The 17760-nt window shown below is 35.6% G+C and overlaps 1 protein-coding gene across 14 annotated transcripts in view; it reads left to right on the top strand.

Annotated features, from left to right (window-relative positions):
- Nucleotides 1–17760, top strand: part of LOC123875585 (potassium/sodium hyperpolarization-activated cyclic nucleotide-gated channel 2) — a 280825-nt gene that overhangs the window by 185989 nt on the left and 77076 nt on the right. The window contains exon 1 of one of the 14 annotated variants that reach the window (XM_045921500.1): nt 7542–8058. The exons of the other annotated variants lie outside the window; for them this stretch is intronic. Coding sequence (XP_045777456.1) covers nt 7956–8058 — 103 coding nt within the window. The 5' untranslated portion in view covers nt 7542–7955. Of the gene's footprint in view, nt 1–7541; nt 8059–17760 lie in introns of those variants that run through there. 14 annotated transcript variants of the gene reach the window in all.

Consider the following 17760-nt stretch of genomic DNA (forward strand, 5'->3'; position numbering starts at 1 on the left):
TTTGTTTGAATTACGGTTCCACGTTTTTTGTCGAAACATTACGGCAATTAGAATTGGTTTTTGCACTGAGGTCAACAATAACAAAAAGCGTTGTAGCGATGCAGTGTTCAGATTGAATAATTCGATTAAACTCTCGCTCACTCGCACAAACAACACTGTTCGATTATTGGAACAAGTAAATTTTATGTAGTTTGAAAAAAACTAAATAAACACTCGTTTATGAGTAACGCGTTAATATTTTACCAAAGAACTCACTGAGAAGTCGAATCAAACAAAATTTCTTAGCTATTTAGGAGTCTCTGCTTCCTAAGGTCTCCTCCCACCTTTTTCTTTATAATAAAATAGCGAGCAAACGAGCAGGTTGGTCACCTGATGTTAAGTGATTAGCGCCGCCCATAAACATTTGCAGCACCAGCGCCGATGCGATGCCGGCCTTTCAGGAGTTTGTTGATCCGCCCCTTGAATAACCCAATGTTGTAATCTAGTGGGAACACTGCCGATGGGAGTTGATTCCGCAGTTCACATGTACGTGGAAAAAAGGATCTGGCACAACGGCGGTCGAAGTGCACCAGGCACCCGGGTGGTGAGTGTGCAATTGCTTGCGGTGGCGTGTGGTGCGGTTGTAGAAAAAGAAGGGTGGAATGAGGTCAAACAACTCTTCAGAGCACTCCCCGTGAAACCTTCATTACCATGCCAATTCGAAACACCATAATATCATATTGTCGTCAGAGTTGCATAACTTTGCAAAGTTTCAAATTGATACTACAAAATTAGAACCGTGTGAAAAGTAAATTCTTAGATTCCCGTACATTGTTACGATTTGTCATATTTGCGAAGCTGCAGAAGAAGCAAATATTATATTACGAGTGTAATTATAGTCTATTTTAATAACAGGTATGCGATTTTCAACTACATATTTATGAAAGAATAAAAATATATGCACTTTATCTTCTAAAGCTAGAGACTGACTTGTAACATTTTGGTGTAATGTATAGAGTTTTTGTAACTCAAACCAAAGACTTACTGTCATGGTTAGTTGGCTAAGTATTGTTCGCAGCGAGCACCGCGTACTCCACTCGACTGCTGGTTTTTTTCACAAATTCCCTTTGAGTGTTACATTACAAATCAGTGCAGGTCGGTCATCGCGAGAGCATGTCGAAAGCGCAAGCCATATCACGCCAGGAGCTCACTTGAGCCAAGAGCTCTAATGATAAACACACGATACAAGTCAATCTCCAGCTTTATACTAGGTAGTTCCCACGTTCCCTCGAAGCAACTTTAAAGTAAGATTGATTAGACACCTCGAGTACGTTGTCAATGCAGTCTAGGTAATATTGATATTGATGGAATGGATCCAAAGCGGACCTCCCGTCCCTCTAAATAGCTTTGCGATATAAATCTACATAATAAAACGTTAATAACAGCTCACTGATAAGCTGTGATAGCCTAGTAGTTAGGACGTCCGCCTCCTAATCGGAGCTCGGGGTTCAATCCCGGGCACGCACCACTAACTTTTCAGTTATGTGCGTATTAAGCGTAATATCACTTGCTTTAACTGTAAAGGAAAACATCGTGAGGAAAACTGCATGCCTGAGAGTTCTCCATGTTCTCAAAGGTGTGTGAAGTCTGCCAATCCGCATTGGGCCAGCGTGGCAGACTATGGCCTAAACCCTTCTCATTCTGAGAGTACTCAATAGTGAGGCGGAAATGGGTTGATCATGATGATGATGATGAACAGCTCACTGACAAACAATACACAGCTTAAACCAGTGGGTCTTAAATATTGAATCTTCGTGGTCTAGAAGCGTGAAATTTTGCACAGCACTTCCTTCCAGAAGAGGTGAAAATTGGTATATGGACGTGAATTTTCTAGTATTTCAGAATCTCGTTTCCATTTGGTATCAATGTGAATTAATCTTTTAAGGAGATTAAATAAATAGGGGATGATGGAAATTAATCTCCTCAAATATAATATATTACATAAAAAGTTTTTAAATAATCATTCGAAGAGATATTCAAAATCAAGTTCAATTGACACAAAGTCGAAGTGAAGCCAAATGTATCTTCTAAAATCCTCTCAAAATAACAGTGAACTTTATCTTTATTATGTAAAGTATTATGTACCCAGATAAGAATGAAAAAGACGTGCTAACGTGCTGATCCGTATACGCGTTCTTAGGAAATTCTTTCCACGTAATTATGTAGTCTATCTACATACATCATATAAATAATATATATTAAATAATAACCTTTTATTTATTTATTTATATAGGCTACAATATAGTGGAACTCTTCAGTTTACTTTGAAACAAAACAGAGTTAAAAAAAACCGTCGCGCGTCGCTGCATTTCGTTCTGCGCCAATGTGCCTTGAGCTTAACATGACGCACAGTTCATGTTACCAATCATTATTCTGGGCTGCACCTGAAAATTGAAATACATTGTAATGGTTTGCAATACAGAATTTATTTTTATTTCATTCATCTTCCTTTTAAACTTGAAAGCATATGTAAAACAGTATAATGTGTTCGGATCTTTTTTAGGTATAGGTCGCGTTAAATTCAGGACAGGGCTTGCTGCCAACCACTCAAACTTTAACAATTAGAAGAGCAATCTGATTAAAATAATATGTGCTTTGGAAACGACCGCAGGACTATACCTATATTTTTTTTTGCTATTTTCCAATATTGAAGAATAAGTTTTTTGTAAAATAAGTTCTTACAGTACCTACGGTGAACGAAAGCATGTAGGTTTTTTAAAATAAAAATAGCGAGCAAACGAGCAGGCTGGTCACCTGATGCTAAGTGATTACCGCCCGCACTTCCAAGGGTTACTGGAACTGGACAGGGAAGCACTGATCTCATATAGAAATGGCCACTTTTTCTCTCTATTGTCACAACTTTCTGGTATAAATAAAAAAACATTTGCAGCACCAGAGGAACCGCCGCGTGCGTTGCCGGCCCTTCAGGAATTTGTTGGTCCGCTCTTTGAATAACCCCATGTTGTAATCTAGTGGGAACACTGCCAATGGGAGTTATGGGATGGGTATAATGAAACCTGTATTTTTGGGGAAAAATTCTGGGATAAATAGTAGTAGTCTATGTCTATTCTACTTATTATCGTTCCTTTTTAGTGAAGAAACATTTACCACGGAATATTAGTACCTACCTACTACCTACGTTCCTGTATCCATTTGGCATCAGAGTTACATGAATTTTAATAGGCACTCTAGGCACTACTATTTAACAAATGAATATGTGAATAAGTTGTTATAAATTGAGGCGCCAATATCAGTAATATGTGGTTGTATTAACCACAGATTGGAAATTGAAAAACATGGAGCATGCCCGCATCGTTTACCAATTGTTGCGATCGACATTATAGATTATATCAATTTATACCATTTTAAATTATACATATTGAGTGATTTGAGGATAATAGATTCTTTATTAGTGTACTATATAAATAATTCTCGCGACTTCGTCTGCGTATGTTCAGGTTTTTAAAAATTCCGTGGGAACTCTTTGATATCCGGGACAAAAAGTAGCCTATGTCCCTTAGAGACATGCAAGCTATGTCGGTACTAAATTTTGTAAAAATCCGTTAGTATAGTTAGTAGATGGATCTTGAAAAATTACACACACAGACACACTTTAGCAATAATAATAAGTATAAATTAAATATGGATAGCTGGGTCGCTCGGCTTCGCTCAGGTGGAATCTCTAAAAATCCTTTCTTAGTGAGGTTATTGAAATGCAAAATCTCAAGATGTTTGAAAAAATTTGGGTCAAGCATAGAGTAACAAATAGATAGTCTTCACACTTTGTTTGAATGTAAGTAATATTGTCAAATATTGTGATGTAAATGAGATGTGACACACGGAGAGGTAACCATTTATTTGGGACATCGTGCACGTTTATTTGTTCAATTGGCAGCTTGCTCATTTGAATACAAATTGAACTTTATTTTTCTTTGAAGTGAACTCAAGCAAACAGTTTAATAATTATTATGTTTATCAAAATTAAGTACATTGATGAGAACGAGGAAAATAAAAAATACGCTTCTTGAAACTCTATAAGTAGTAATTACATCCTCATGGTTTTAAAATTGTTTATTTTTATGCCAATTCTTTTAAAGCACGCTTGTGTTAGTTTTTTGTCATTAATTTGTCACTATACTTTTTCTCAGAAATCTGGAAAACTACAGACACTACAAAGGCATTTGTTTCTAAAACGTATTCCACAAAATTTAATTAGTTTGTTGGGTTGGTATTCAAATGAGAACCAAACTCCGTTTGTGTAGAAAGCGCTGAGGTTACTTCTCTTAACTTATTAACAGAAAATATTTTTTTCTGTTTAAGTTAAAAAGCAAGTTCAATTCTCTGAGTTCAGAAACTTGATTTTTTCTTTAAGGTTTTCTCTGTAACTTCCACACAATAGATTAGAAAGGATTTTGAGAAATTCCATTTTTTCCAAATTTTTTTATGAAACTCCATCCGAGTTCCAACATCGTGGGTCTGTCAGTAATATTGTAGGTATATTTTTTATTTACTTACTCTTCAATGCCAATAAACGGAAAACGATTTCAGCTTACACTACGTAAGAAGAGTAATTATTACGTACTCTATTTTTAAGTAATGGCTGGCCGTGACTCTCTCTACTATCCAGAGCAATGTATATAAATAGGTCAAATAATAAATATTGTAGAGGAATTCGATTCACGTATGGAAAGTATTTTAGACGGCTTAAGAATTAAGTAGGACTGATTTCCAATTGCCAAATTAAATTTTCGCAAATTTCTAACACAAAAACGGTCCAAACTTCACTCCTTGAAAAATCGGCCCATAATATAACAAAAAAATACTTTCTTCATCTACAATCATTCTCAATAGAATCAGTTGCCCTTTTTTTGATGGACATCCATTACCACCGGCCATTGGAGTGCGGTGGTTATATCTGACTTCTACCGATAAAAATCCCAATTCTACCTCAACGCTGACAATGGCCAACGAGTGTCCGGCGAAGCAGACCTATGACCCACCAACTTGGTAAACTACGTAACGTAACTTTTCGGGTTACCTAAAGTGACATATCAAGTTGTATAAAATTATGAACTGGAGAACATCGTAATTTGGCAACTCCATACAACTTCGGTAGATTAATGTATCTCCAGTGTCACATTTGCTAACATAAAAATTTTGTTAATGGGCCCAACTGAATAAATACGTAGCCAAATATAGCGCAGACAGTTTACAGACATTTTAACGTCCTTCTTTATGCATTGAGTAGCTTAATCGGCGCGAATTTTTTCTATGGTGAACGGATGACCCAATATTTGATACCAAGGCTCATGAATAAATTGGCATTACCTCTAAGAGAATCAATCACGGATAAAAATATAAAGCAGATTCTAAAAAATATTTTAATGTAAGAAAAATCCATGAAATCCATGAAAGAAAACACGTAAATATAATCTTTTCAGGAACAACCTGTATGTTTGGACACTCCACGAGGTTTGGCGTTTACTAGTAGTTTGCACGGTTGGTGCGATGTCACCGCGAGCATTTTTAATCCCCGACCCAAGAGAAGGGGTGTTATAAGTTTGACTTGTTTATCTGTGTATCTGTCTGTGGCATCGTAGCTCCTAAACTAATGAACCAATTTTAATTTAGTTTTTTTTTGTTTGAAAGGTGGCTTGATCGAGAGTGTTCTTAGGTATAATCCAAGAAAATCGGTTCAGCCGCTTCAAAGTTATCAGCTCTTTTCTAGTTTTCTTATACAGGTTTTTGTGTCGGGGTTTTTTAAATTTTAAGTTATTAGATATTTCAAAATTGACGTCACTCATCCTACTAAAACTTATTGTGCAATAACTGGTAATACCGCGATCTTATCACACAATATTATTATCTTTTACTTATAATTAAATGTTTCGGTACAGTTGCTCTGATCACGAACTGATTCTTTTATCTATCTTTTCAATTTCGTTAATGCACTGCGATAAATCTTTATCGGATTTTCGACTTTTATCGGCCTTTGAAAATAAATAAACTGAAGCTTTTTGCGCGAAAATTAATTGAATTTGTTTTTATTTTTATTTATCAAATGCTATTAAATGCGTTTTATTTTTATTAAATTAACATTTCATAGTCCATACTAATATTATAAATGCGAAAGTGTGTCTATCTGTCTTTCTGTCTGTCTGTCTGCTACGTTTTCACGACCCAAGCACTGAACCGATTTTAATGAAATTTGGTACAGACTTGGGATACATCCCGGGGAAGGACATAGGCTACTTTTTATCCCGGAAAATTACCAAAATACTTCTCTTCTCTCTCTTGGTTGCATTCTTCATAGTACCTTCGAGTGTAAGAAAAGTCGAACGGAGTATAATGTTTAAATAACCTTACTCTTTTTGGTCCTCGGCTTTTCTACTAGCAGATGTAAATGGACGGTAACTGAATGACTTCATCTGATCAGATCAGCAATTAGGTATTGACCGCATAAATATTTGAAAGAGCAACCGCCGAGTTTCTTGTTGGTTCTTCTCGGTATATCCTCGGTGGATTTCGAACCAGTTAGTGGCAGATTCACTTGATGTTACTTGTAAAAGTCTATTTGAATAAATAGGTATTTCTATTTCACGGCCAGAACGATGAACTTGACTAGACAGGAAAATTATTTTACAATTTACTACAATTTTTAGATGGTAATAATTCGAGGTTAAAATGCAGACGCGCCTTTTTACCCACTCGATACGATACTGTTTACCGGAAACTTTGATGTTTGTGCCAAAGTCAACACAATTTCGCTACGAGCAAGTGGCAGCGGGTGCTTTCAAAAAGTTGTTGCTAATGTATCTACTATACAATTTGGGCTCTCAAAAATGTTTAAAGAGATAAAAATAAGATATGTTTGGAAATGTAAGCTGAATTACCTATTATGTACATAGGATACGAAATCTAGATTACGGCTACGTCCTGATTGCGGTAAAATGATAGCTACAATGTCACAATCGTAATCATCTCTGATTGGTGGACGCTCGCTCACTATTGGCTACAATGTATTGTTGCACAAAGAATACTATGAATTCAGCCAGTCACCACAATTGAGATTGTAATAATGATTGATGCAGTTTTTCCGCGATTGATCAGCAGAACCTATAGTGAGAGCACATGTACATAATAAAGATCCATGAGAGAGCGCTACAATTTTATTTTTGTTCATAGGTAATTTGACTTTTCAGATTAGGTATAAGTAACTACTGTAGAATAAAACTGCAAAGTTAAATAAATGACAGTACATGTACCTACTTAATACAAAACAGATATAAAAATTGATTAATTATTATATTCTCATTCATTTGATATTTTGCATTACAATTGTTTTTGTATTACTCACTGGATATAACTGCAATAATTTAACAAACTTTATCACACGTCTCAAGTAACAGGCAAAAGCCACGTGAGCAACCAATTACTAATAGAATATCAATGTGTTATTTATTACAGTATAAATTAAAATATACCTAATACCTATTACTACACCGCAGTTCACACCAGTGTTGTGTTAGGTGTGCAGCAACCATGCCGCGTTGTGCGCCGACGAGATTATTTTTATTAACTAACGAATTACTCTCTCAGTTTTCTTTGACTTTATCGACATTATGACTCGCGCCCCGAGAGAGTACTGTACCATGACATCTTCACTTCATCGGGGTTTCCCAAAGTGCACGTGTTTCAGTGACAAAGTTTTGTTTTACGGGTGCTCGCGTGCTGAACTGTATGAAATTAACTTCAGATATAAATTTGTCTCGTAATATTTCCACACGGGATTAGAAAGTATCGTTTTTACGGATTTAACCCTTCACTTGTGCCAAGAGAAATCCATTTATGCCTTTCAAGACTGGTTTGATCAGCAAACCAGTCAGTGAGTTTGACTCTTATCATCATTTTTGATCATGGAGTATATTTTAAAGCAATGCAAATCCGTCAAAGATGGATTACGGAGATCTGCCCGGGTTGTTAAGGAAAAATTAACCTGCGCCACGGAGTATTCGCTGAGTAAGACTCCTATTTTTATTTCACTTTTTTATACGTGATTGAGGTTTTATGCTTTGGAGAAATGTTCGCACATGCTTAGTCCGTAAACTTTCTAGGTATAATTTTATGATTATTTCCTATGGTTACAGAAGGTTCTATCTATCTATCTATCTATCTATCTATCTGTATCTAATCTTACCTAATCTTAAAAAAAGGTGCATGTACGTGTATTGTTTTTCTTCTTTCATCTTTCCGAACCCAGTATTATAATAATTAAGTATACAACGCTAAGAGCTGAGTTCTTATTCTAAGGGTAAGAGCTTTAGAGTATATCTGAATAGGTCCTAATTCCGACTCTTTAGAGTAGGTATAATTTACCTAACTCGTTTATATTATTCTAGGATCAGAGATTTGGTAGTGCAAAACAATTTTTGATCATTTGTTTAATAATGGCGCTATTAAAATGACAACGTAAGTTTTATGTGATTCATTAATCACTACCTAAGTAGTTACATGATATTATTCGGACATAAAACTAATAAAAAAATATTGTTAAGATTATCAAAATTACTATCCATTCTAAGCATTACTATCCATTCTAAGCATTCTTTTAAGCAAGCTGTCTGTCTGTCAGACCGATTTTGACGGCGCAACGAGAATGCGGGCATCATCTAGGTACATCCTGCAGATGGACATAGGCAACTTTTTATCCTGGGAAACCAAAGACTTTTCACGGGATTTTTGAAAATCTAAATCCACGCGGATGAAGTCGTGGGTTCTAGTTAATAAGCAAAAAAACATCACAAGTCTGTAAAATTAAAATATTAGAAAAAAACGCCTGTGAAATTTAATATTATAATACTAATGTACCTAAGCGGCTACAAGTCTCATGTTCAAGGGGAACAAAAAGATAATACGGACATCTGCTTTCAACCCCTAAAAATACGAATCTGTTATCGTAGCGGTGAACGAAAAACAGGGATCAATTTTGTCTACGTTGGAGGTCAAATCTTTACAATATACGTACACGTGGTCCATATGTTGTTTTAATAAAAGATTTAGGAGAATGTTTTTTTTATCTAGTTACGACTTTGTTTGTCACAAAGCCCTACGGCAGCGGGCTATCTCACAATTTTTTTTTAAATAAAAAATAGCTAGCAAACGAGCAGGCGGATCACCTGATGTTAAGTGATTACCGCTGCCCATGATCATTTGCAGCACCAGAGGTACACGCGCCGATGCGTTGCCGGCCTTTCAGGAATTTGTTGATTTGCCCCTTGAATAACCCCATGTTGTTATCTATTGGGAACGCCGCCGATGGGAATTGATTCTACATTTTGCATGATGTTTGCAGGATTAGATTATTTTGACGAATCCCTTTTCTTACGCTACGAAACAAGTGCCATTTGTTACCGCTGCTGCCGCGTGGGTGCGGGCAATTTTACGGCAAATCTGAAGGCGCTCTAACAATTTAGTCTGGCAGGGGGTTGTCACGACACTAAAGGCCGATTCACACCAATTGTGTACACGTGACAGGTGCGTAGTGACGCGCGTAAACCCCTAACACACCGGGTTACGCATACATCCACGCTTTACGTCAGCGGTGTACCATGTTTCATACAGTTCCATATACAACGCAATGGTACGCGCTACGTCTACGCTTATGCAGCCTGTGTGATCGAGCTATAAATGTCTGGCATGCATGACATGATTTCTAATACGAAGAAAATATAAAAAAAAAATTACACTTTATACGTTGACGAAAGGTTTTACACCCTTTGTTACCTCTTATTTGCCATAGCCACGATGATCCAAACTTCATACTCGCTGATCGTTCCTCCCTGTGTTGGGGACAATGCTTAGAAACTTTCAGCTTTTATAAAATAACGAAACTTTCAGCCGTTATAAAATAACGAAACTTTCAGCCGTTATAAAATAACGAAGGTCTAGCCCTCACGGTATTTTAGTCCAAAGCGCTTCGTGCGTTTTATTCGATCACATAAAATTAATAAATCCTATTATGCAATAGCTTTATCTACTGCGTTGATTTCTACATTTGATACATCCGTGCTTTGATTTATAGAAAATACGTAAGTATACTAATGAATTACTTATGAACACGTGTTGTTATTTAAATGTATTTTAAATATATTATTAAGGTGGATAATAAATATTTATGTACTTCAATGTCCATTTAATTATATTTATTTATTAGTTTTGTTCTACTGCTTACAACAAGATAAATACTATTTTTTTCACTGTCAATAAGTAATTTGTTTGTTTCGACATACCTAGTAGGCTATTGTAGGTACCTACGTCTCATTTCTTTTTTCTAAAATATAGCATAAATCGCATTTCTCGTTTTTCGATTACAACACGGTTTGCACTATCATCCATTCTTCTTTGCTTATAATAAATGCGAAAATGTGTCTGTCTCTCTGTCTGTCGGTCTGTCTGTCTGCCAGGTTTTGAAGATACCCGTAGAGTCTTGAATTGACATAATTATTATCGCTGGAAATTGTCTCACACTGCTAACGGTGTGCTATTATGGTTCGCATGTTTTCCAAAAAACTCAGTTAAAAATTATTGATTTACGTTACTTTACTACTTCTAACAAACCATTATAATTATTTATAAAAAATAGATGTTTTATAATCTCTACATAAATCATCTCAAAGGATTTTATAAATGAACTGATTTGTTATGATGGTAGAATGCTAAACAAAAATGTCAGCACATCCGTTATTCATCGTAAATATTGCTCAATATTTTTCTGAAATTTTAATGCAAAAACTTTTGAGACTAATTTTATTATCCTCATGACTTATTATCGTTATGTCAAAATACCCCAATCTGGGAAGAACCCGCATGTATTACTACGTTACTTATTAAAAAATTACGTATTGCAAACGTGTCTCCATTCATGTCCTTGTACCTGCTTACCTATACCTACTTAAACTTAAATATTGGTGAGATTAAAAGTTAAGATATTCATACTCTATATCTGGAGCAAATAATATTTTCCAAAGAAAATCTCTATTGCCGATTATTTCAATGCCAAAATATTACAAAATTGTTGAAAAAGTATAGAGCTCTTTACTCTGTAAGGTCAATTTATACCGAATAGAAGTTTAAATAATAGAAATAAAAAACTAGCGCATGAGAACTTTTTTTTTTTGGTATACAATGATTTTGTCAATACAGTATTATTAACACAACAATAGTGGAAATACATTTCTGTATGGAGTCGGCAAGTTGTTATAATGTTTTTAGTTTTAAGTTTTAAATCAATGCGGCCAAACTTCACTCACAATTTTTTTTAATAGACGAATTACTCATAAGGTACCTCCCTGTACAACTGCTTTGAAAATATCACTTAATAAGATACTTTTATAGCACCTTCGTTAGTTCACTCTGCCTTCATCTAGAACGAGGGGGCATGCCGGCGAAGTATATGTTAAAAATTGATTTTTAAATTTAGAAATGGTTCATTTTCAAAATTATCTAAATTCAATAAAACATTGGTAGATATCCTGGCCAGTTCCATAACCATTCATATTTAAACGCAGCTTATTGCCTAAAATATCAAAAAACCGCTATGATTAAAATTTAACGCGTATTGTACGTTAAATCTAACATATTATACATAATAATATAGTAAGCTTAGTACAAGTTTACACATCTCGACAATCTGAACTGCTTTGTTTCCGTTCATAGGTAGATCGAAATTACAATCCGTAAGATTTAACGTTTTAAACGCAGATTTGCGACTGTAGCTGCGGCCGGCGACCTAATGCTAGTTGATTTACAGTCATAAATCGAACAACTTTAGGTCCATTTTAATCTGACGTTACAATATTTCGATAGCAAAAGTATTAAAGTTTTCGAAATCTGTAATCTCGTACTATAGCCATTGAAACTAAGAGTTATTATGTTGCAAATACGTTGACAGTCGTGAAGAATTCTGACAGTTTCTGACTGATAGCTTTCGTTCCGTGTGCCACTGTTGACAATTTGCTGGTATATATTTTTGTATTTAATCTGTGCTCGGTAGTAAAAACTGGAAACTCCTTTGACTGATATGAGTAGGTACTCAGCAGATTATTGTCACGGTTATTGAAATCGCTCAATGGACGATTAGACACGCTTCGTTGAATCGTTTCTAAGTGATTCCCATATTACAATATGTTGTAGTTTGTCTATATCTTTTTAAGCCCATAATATTGATTTTTAGTTCAACGGTTAATCGGTTGACAAACGAAATAGAACGAATTTTTAGAATTTAGATTAGAATTTTTCAACCAAGCCATTAAAACAGGTGTTGTGGTATATTAACCTTCATGACTTTATTGTGCCTTTATTAATAAATATGCCATTTTTTAATTATTACAAGTATAATAACCGTTAAACATGGGATACAGAAACAAGTAGGTACCTAAAGATTAGGTAGATATAAAGCTTTCTACTAATCTTTCACTGACCAATTAAATAGATATCTCATGACAACTTAAATTTCTCTTGTGATGCAACGGTTAGTAATTTTATAACAATAACAGGATATGTATAATGTTTCTAAGCCACTTGGGAGGTCGTGAATAATGTGGACAGCGGACACCTTAGATAGGTGATATGTTGTAAAAATGTAAACATAGTCAAATATACTCTTTTATTAATGTTGAAAATGAGCGAAGTAGTTATACTTTGAAAATGTTGTAGGTAATAATAATCTGTGTCAAAATCTAGTCAATACCAGGCAGGACTGACAAGTATTAAATTTAGGAAAGGTAACGCAAACCCCTTCTCAAGGCAAGATACTTACCGAGGTGCCCTTAATAAACTCCTAATCCCATTAGGACCTTTCGAGGCGATTTCATGAGTTTACGGTTAGATACTAAATGTATCAGTAAATATGTGTTACCGAGATTTTCACGACCACAAGTAAGTACATAACTACAGAGATTGTCTGACTGTCTCGGTGATATTTCATTGGTCTATTAACTTAATCTAATCCAAGCTTAGCCAATACTAACTTACGGCTCTGAATGCTGGGTTTTAAGTAAAAAGGATGAAACTAGCCTCCTAATTTTCGAACGGAAGGTTTTTCGCTTTGCCTGCTGCTTTGACATGGTTCCACGAGAATCCCACCTCTTTTTAGGTTTGCTTCAATGGAGATCCTCCAGATGTTGGTTGGTCGATCAGGTCTCCTTCGACCGCCAGGCTGCCATAGAAACGCCACTTGAGCAGCATTTCCTTCCTCTGTTCGCAGAATATGCCCGACCCATCACCATTGCCTTAGAGCTATTTCCTTGTGTACAGTAGAACATAACGACCCCTAACCTCGCTGTCACTCGGAGATAAGATAATTTTAATAGTCTTTCGACCTTGCCAGAGCAAGACCACGAGGAAGTGCATTTATCAAAACAAATGCACAAACAGATTTATGTCTCGCCAGTCTCGCCACAGGGCGTAAGCACTGTAGGTAATCATTATGTAGAGCGATACAAAATTGCACTTTAAATACCTCTGCAGTGGAAACTTAACAACAATGATACACAGTCAGTCAACTTATTTAATGTTTAATGTTGTTTCCTATTCTCAACTTATTTTTATTTAATGTCCTTTTCTCGGATTGGTTTTTAGATGTTCCAATTAAACTTAGCTTCATACGCGTCCTTTGCAGTGTTAACTGCTTATACAGCTTCTTGTTGTAAAACTTACCTATAGAAGCCCACGTTTCTGTGACACTATACAGCCTTCGCAATATACATACTACATAGTACATACCCAAGCTAACAAGTCTTGCCCGCTTTGAACAGAAGTTGTGCCAAGAATACTGGCTGTGGCTATCAGCGTTGAACAGACGGTCTGATTCTTTGCTAAAAAAGTAATACAAGCAAGAAAACACAGGAAGCAACAACTATAGACAGGCAGATTTGTAAGCTGCCAAGATAAGTTAATAAGTTGTGTTTTTTACCATTAACGTTTTTGTTTTATTTTTTATTTTATAATAATTAAAGAAATAATATGAATGTCTTATAAAGCTATGTGCACACGAGTAGGCTAACATTGTAACATACCCGACGCACTTTCGCATCGTAAAATGTCAATCCAAAACTACGTCGAATTTAACTTAAAGTTCAAGTTGAAAGTTCTGTATCTTTATTGTTGTTCTGTAGTTGTATAATTGTATTCAAAAGAATAACAACATTTTCGATGGAAGCTCTCAATCGGCTTGAACAATTATCATCATATTTCAACAAATTAACTTAAAACAACATTAAATTACATGTATAAATCTTTCTCTTGAATCACGGTATCTATTGATGAAAGCCGCATTAAAATCCTTTGCATAATTTAAAGATCTATTCGTACAGAGGGCGGGAAGCGACATTGTTTTATACTATGTAGACATCACACTATCACACTAATCACACTATCACACTAATATTATAAAGGAGAAAGTTTGTATGTGTGTGTGTGTGTGTGTGTGTGTGTGTGTGTGTGTGTGTGTGTGTGTGTGTGTGTGTGTGTGTGTGTGTGTGTGTGTGTGTGTGTGTGTTTGTTACTCCTTCACGCAAAAACTACTGGACGGATTCGGCTGAAATTTGGAATGGAGATAGATAATATCCTGGATTAGCCCATAGGCTACTTTTTATCCCGGAAAATCAAAGAGTTCCCACGGGATTTCGAAAAACCTAAATCCACGCGGGCGAAGTCGCGGGCATCGGCTAGTATATTTATACTACATGATTAAGAACGTTAAGATTTAGTCTGTGTGTATCACACTTTAAATGAAGACTTCATTTCGCTGTATCACATGCAGTGTCCTTGCTAAACGGCGACAGGCCGTCTGCCAAGTATGGCTGCCGTACTGGTTTGTACGAGTTGTTATGTAATATCTTTATTGAGATTTATTGTATTAACATCCGGTTAATTAAACTCCGTTCAAAATTGAAAATAATACCTTCCAAAAATATGTTTTTCTATCTGAAGCCGTTTAAAGCATTCATAGGTAACAAGTACTTACCTACGAGATTTTTGCACGAATAAAAAACTAGAAAAATTGGCAAAATAGAGTATGCTTCAAATAAAAGACTTCCTTTCTGTCTTCCTGTCTGTCTGCCTGTTAACAAAATGATAAAGGTTTTTTATTGAAATAAAATTTTACATAGTAGTTGCTTTTTAACCCCCGACCCAAAAAGGGGGTGTTATAAGTTTGACGTGTGTATCTGTGGCATCGTAGCTCCTAAACTAATGAACCGATTTTGATTTAGTTTATTTTGATTGAAAGGTGGCTTGATCGAGAGTGTTCTTAGCTATAATCCAAGAAAATCGGTTCAGCCGCTTTAAAGTTATCAGTTCTTTTCTAGTTAATATACCTTCACTTGTCGGGGTGTTATTAATTTTTAATTTATACTTGTGCTAGTAAAAGAATCTACCACTGGCACTTCTAGTTCAAAATACCTAACGAAAAGAGCAAACAAGGAGCTCTGTTAACTATAGTAACCATTAACTAATCTTTAGGAATCAGGACCATTATTGGAATAGGTACCTACGAGATCAGACTGAGGTAGCTTTAGTAAGTAATTAATGAAATGTGTATTATTATAATATAGAGAATAATGAGAATTTACGAATGTGGCTATCGTAAAATCAAATTTGGCGGATCCCGTTAGCCTCATTTATCGAACATACAAATGCAACCGCAATGCGATAACAAATATCACAATGATGAAATTAATTTAATTACACTCGAAAAACCATTTATTACGCCTTCTCTACATGCTGGGAAAATACGTACCTACTATACCGAGACATACTATAAGCACTATAAGTACAGTCACCTTCGCCAGCTGATAGACGTCCACTGCTGAACATAAGCTCAGAATACATAACAAAGTCAAAGTCAAAGTCAGAATCATTTATTCATACTAGGTACAATTGTACTCCTTTTGATGGTCGAAATTGTATAATATGTACGATACAGTGGTGATAATTAATTACGTTACTTAAAACTAAAGCTACGAGGGTTCCAAATGCGCCCAAGTCTGAGAAGAGCCCACAACAAACTCAGCCGGGGTTTTTTTTAACACATAAGTAAGTCTCTAGTATGGATTTCCATACAGGCATATCCAGCAGTTCCCATCGACTCGTATCATGACATATTCTGTCCACCTAGTGAGGAGTCTGTCAATGCTGTGCTATAGTTCGAAGAACCGATAGACGTTGAGGTCCCAAGGTACTCGAATGGCTACCTCGCATCGGAAAATCCAGCGATTAGGTATACCTACGAGCATTATTAATTTATCGATGAATCAAATTGGTTTCAAATGATCGATTATGTTGAATAATCTGCAGTATCATCTGGTTGCGATTGGCCGTACTGATTAAAATTACCGATCATACAATATCGTAAAAATCGGAAATCCAACCAACTAGTAGATAACGCCAATCTAATTGGTTCGTCTGTTATTAATATGAAAAGGCCAACACGGATGTCGGATATCGTGGTCTAGATAATGTAGGTATTATGACCAATGACCATATTATTATTATGTAGCTATAGCATTTAATTGATACGCTGCAGTCGCCGCAATCATTTTAGTGGTTAAAATAATCAGTGAATTATTATGTAGTCAATAACGCAAGTGTCACCAATTACCTAAGAATTATTGTCATAATTTTTATAAACTTACGCAAGAGTTGTAGCTCTCAAAGCTTTAACAGAAAATATATAAAGCGTGACTTTGCCAACCCTATTCAAAATTATTGGCTAACCATTTAAAAATACGGAAACATTCTCAGGTTACTAAGCCGGAAGCCCAGCGATTTGAGCTGTACATTGTCTGTCATATCCTCAATACTTTAAAGTATGTTATGAATACGAACAAGTAAATTACTGCATCATGACAATTGGTACTAAGTGTAGGTATAAATATTTAAATATTATTATTTATGTAGGTATAATAATATAACACGATGTTATTGTTTGCATGGATATAGATAAAAACCTGGAGAGTGGCATAGGCTTCTTTTTATTCCGAAAAACTAATTTAAATTAATTTAAAATGACCACTGATTGGATGTAGTTGCATTATATTTTTGCATACTGTCTGCGGCAGTAGGTTTTTTTAACCCCCGACCCAAAAAGAGGGGTGTTATAAGTTTGATGTGGGAATCTGTGTATCTGTGTATGTGGCTTGATCGAGAGTGTTCTTAGCTATAATCCAAGAAAATCGGTTTAGCCGTTTGAAAGTTAACAGCTCTTTCCTAGTTATTACTGTAACCTTCACTTGTCGGGGGTGTTATAAATTTTTAATTAACACTTGTACGATTAAAAAGTTTCCACGGGAATCTTCTTCTTCTTCTTCACCGTAACATTCTTCACAGAGCGGTCGTGGTCATAATGAACTGGCGTTTTTGAGGGCAGATCTTATACCTACGCCTCACGAGCATTTGCCACTTCTCTCTGCTGGCCGATAGTCGGTCCATCGCGTAGGCTACCTTCCTCGCCCTCTGGTACCCTCCATCTCCACGGAAATCTTAAAAAAACCTTCGCGAGGACAAAAATTTGGGTAAGCTAGTGTTTTCTAAGAAAAATACGTCATCGTGCTCTCTGACAACAAAAAAAGATAACAATCACTGTAAACATCAATAGTAAAGTAATTAATTACCTATTTATTAACCTTCTCTATAGGAAGATGTTGTAAGGCAAACATAATT

This window comes from Maniola jurtina, chromosome 20 (genome assembly GCF_905333055.1).
Source record: "Maniola jurtina chromosome 20, ilManJurt1.1, whole genome shotgun sequence".
Lineage (NCBI taxonomy): Eukaryota > Metazoa > Arthropoda > Insecta > Lepidoptera > Nymphalidae > Maniola > Maniola jurtina.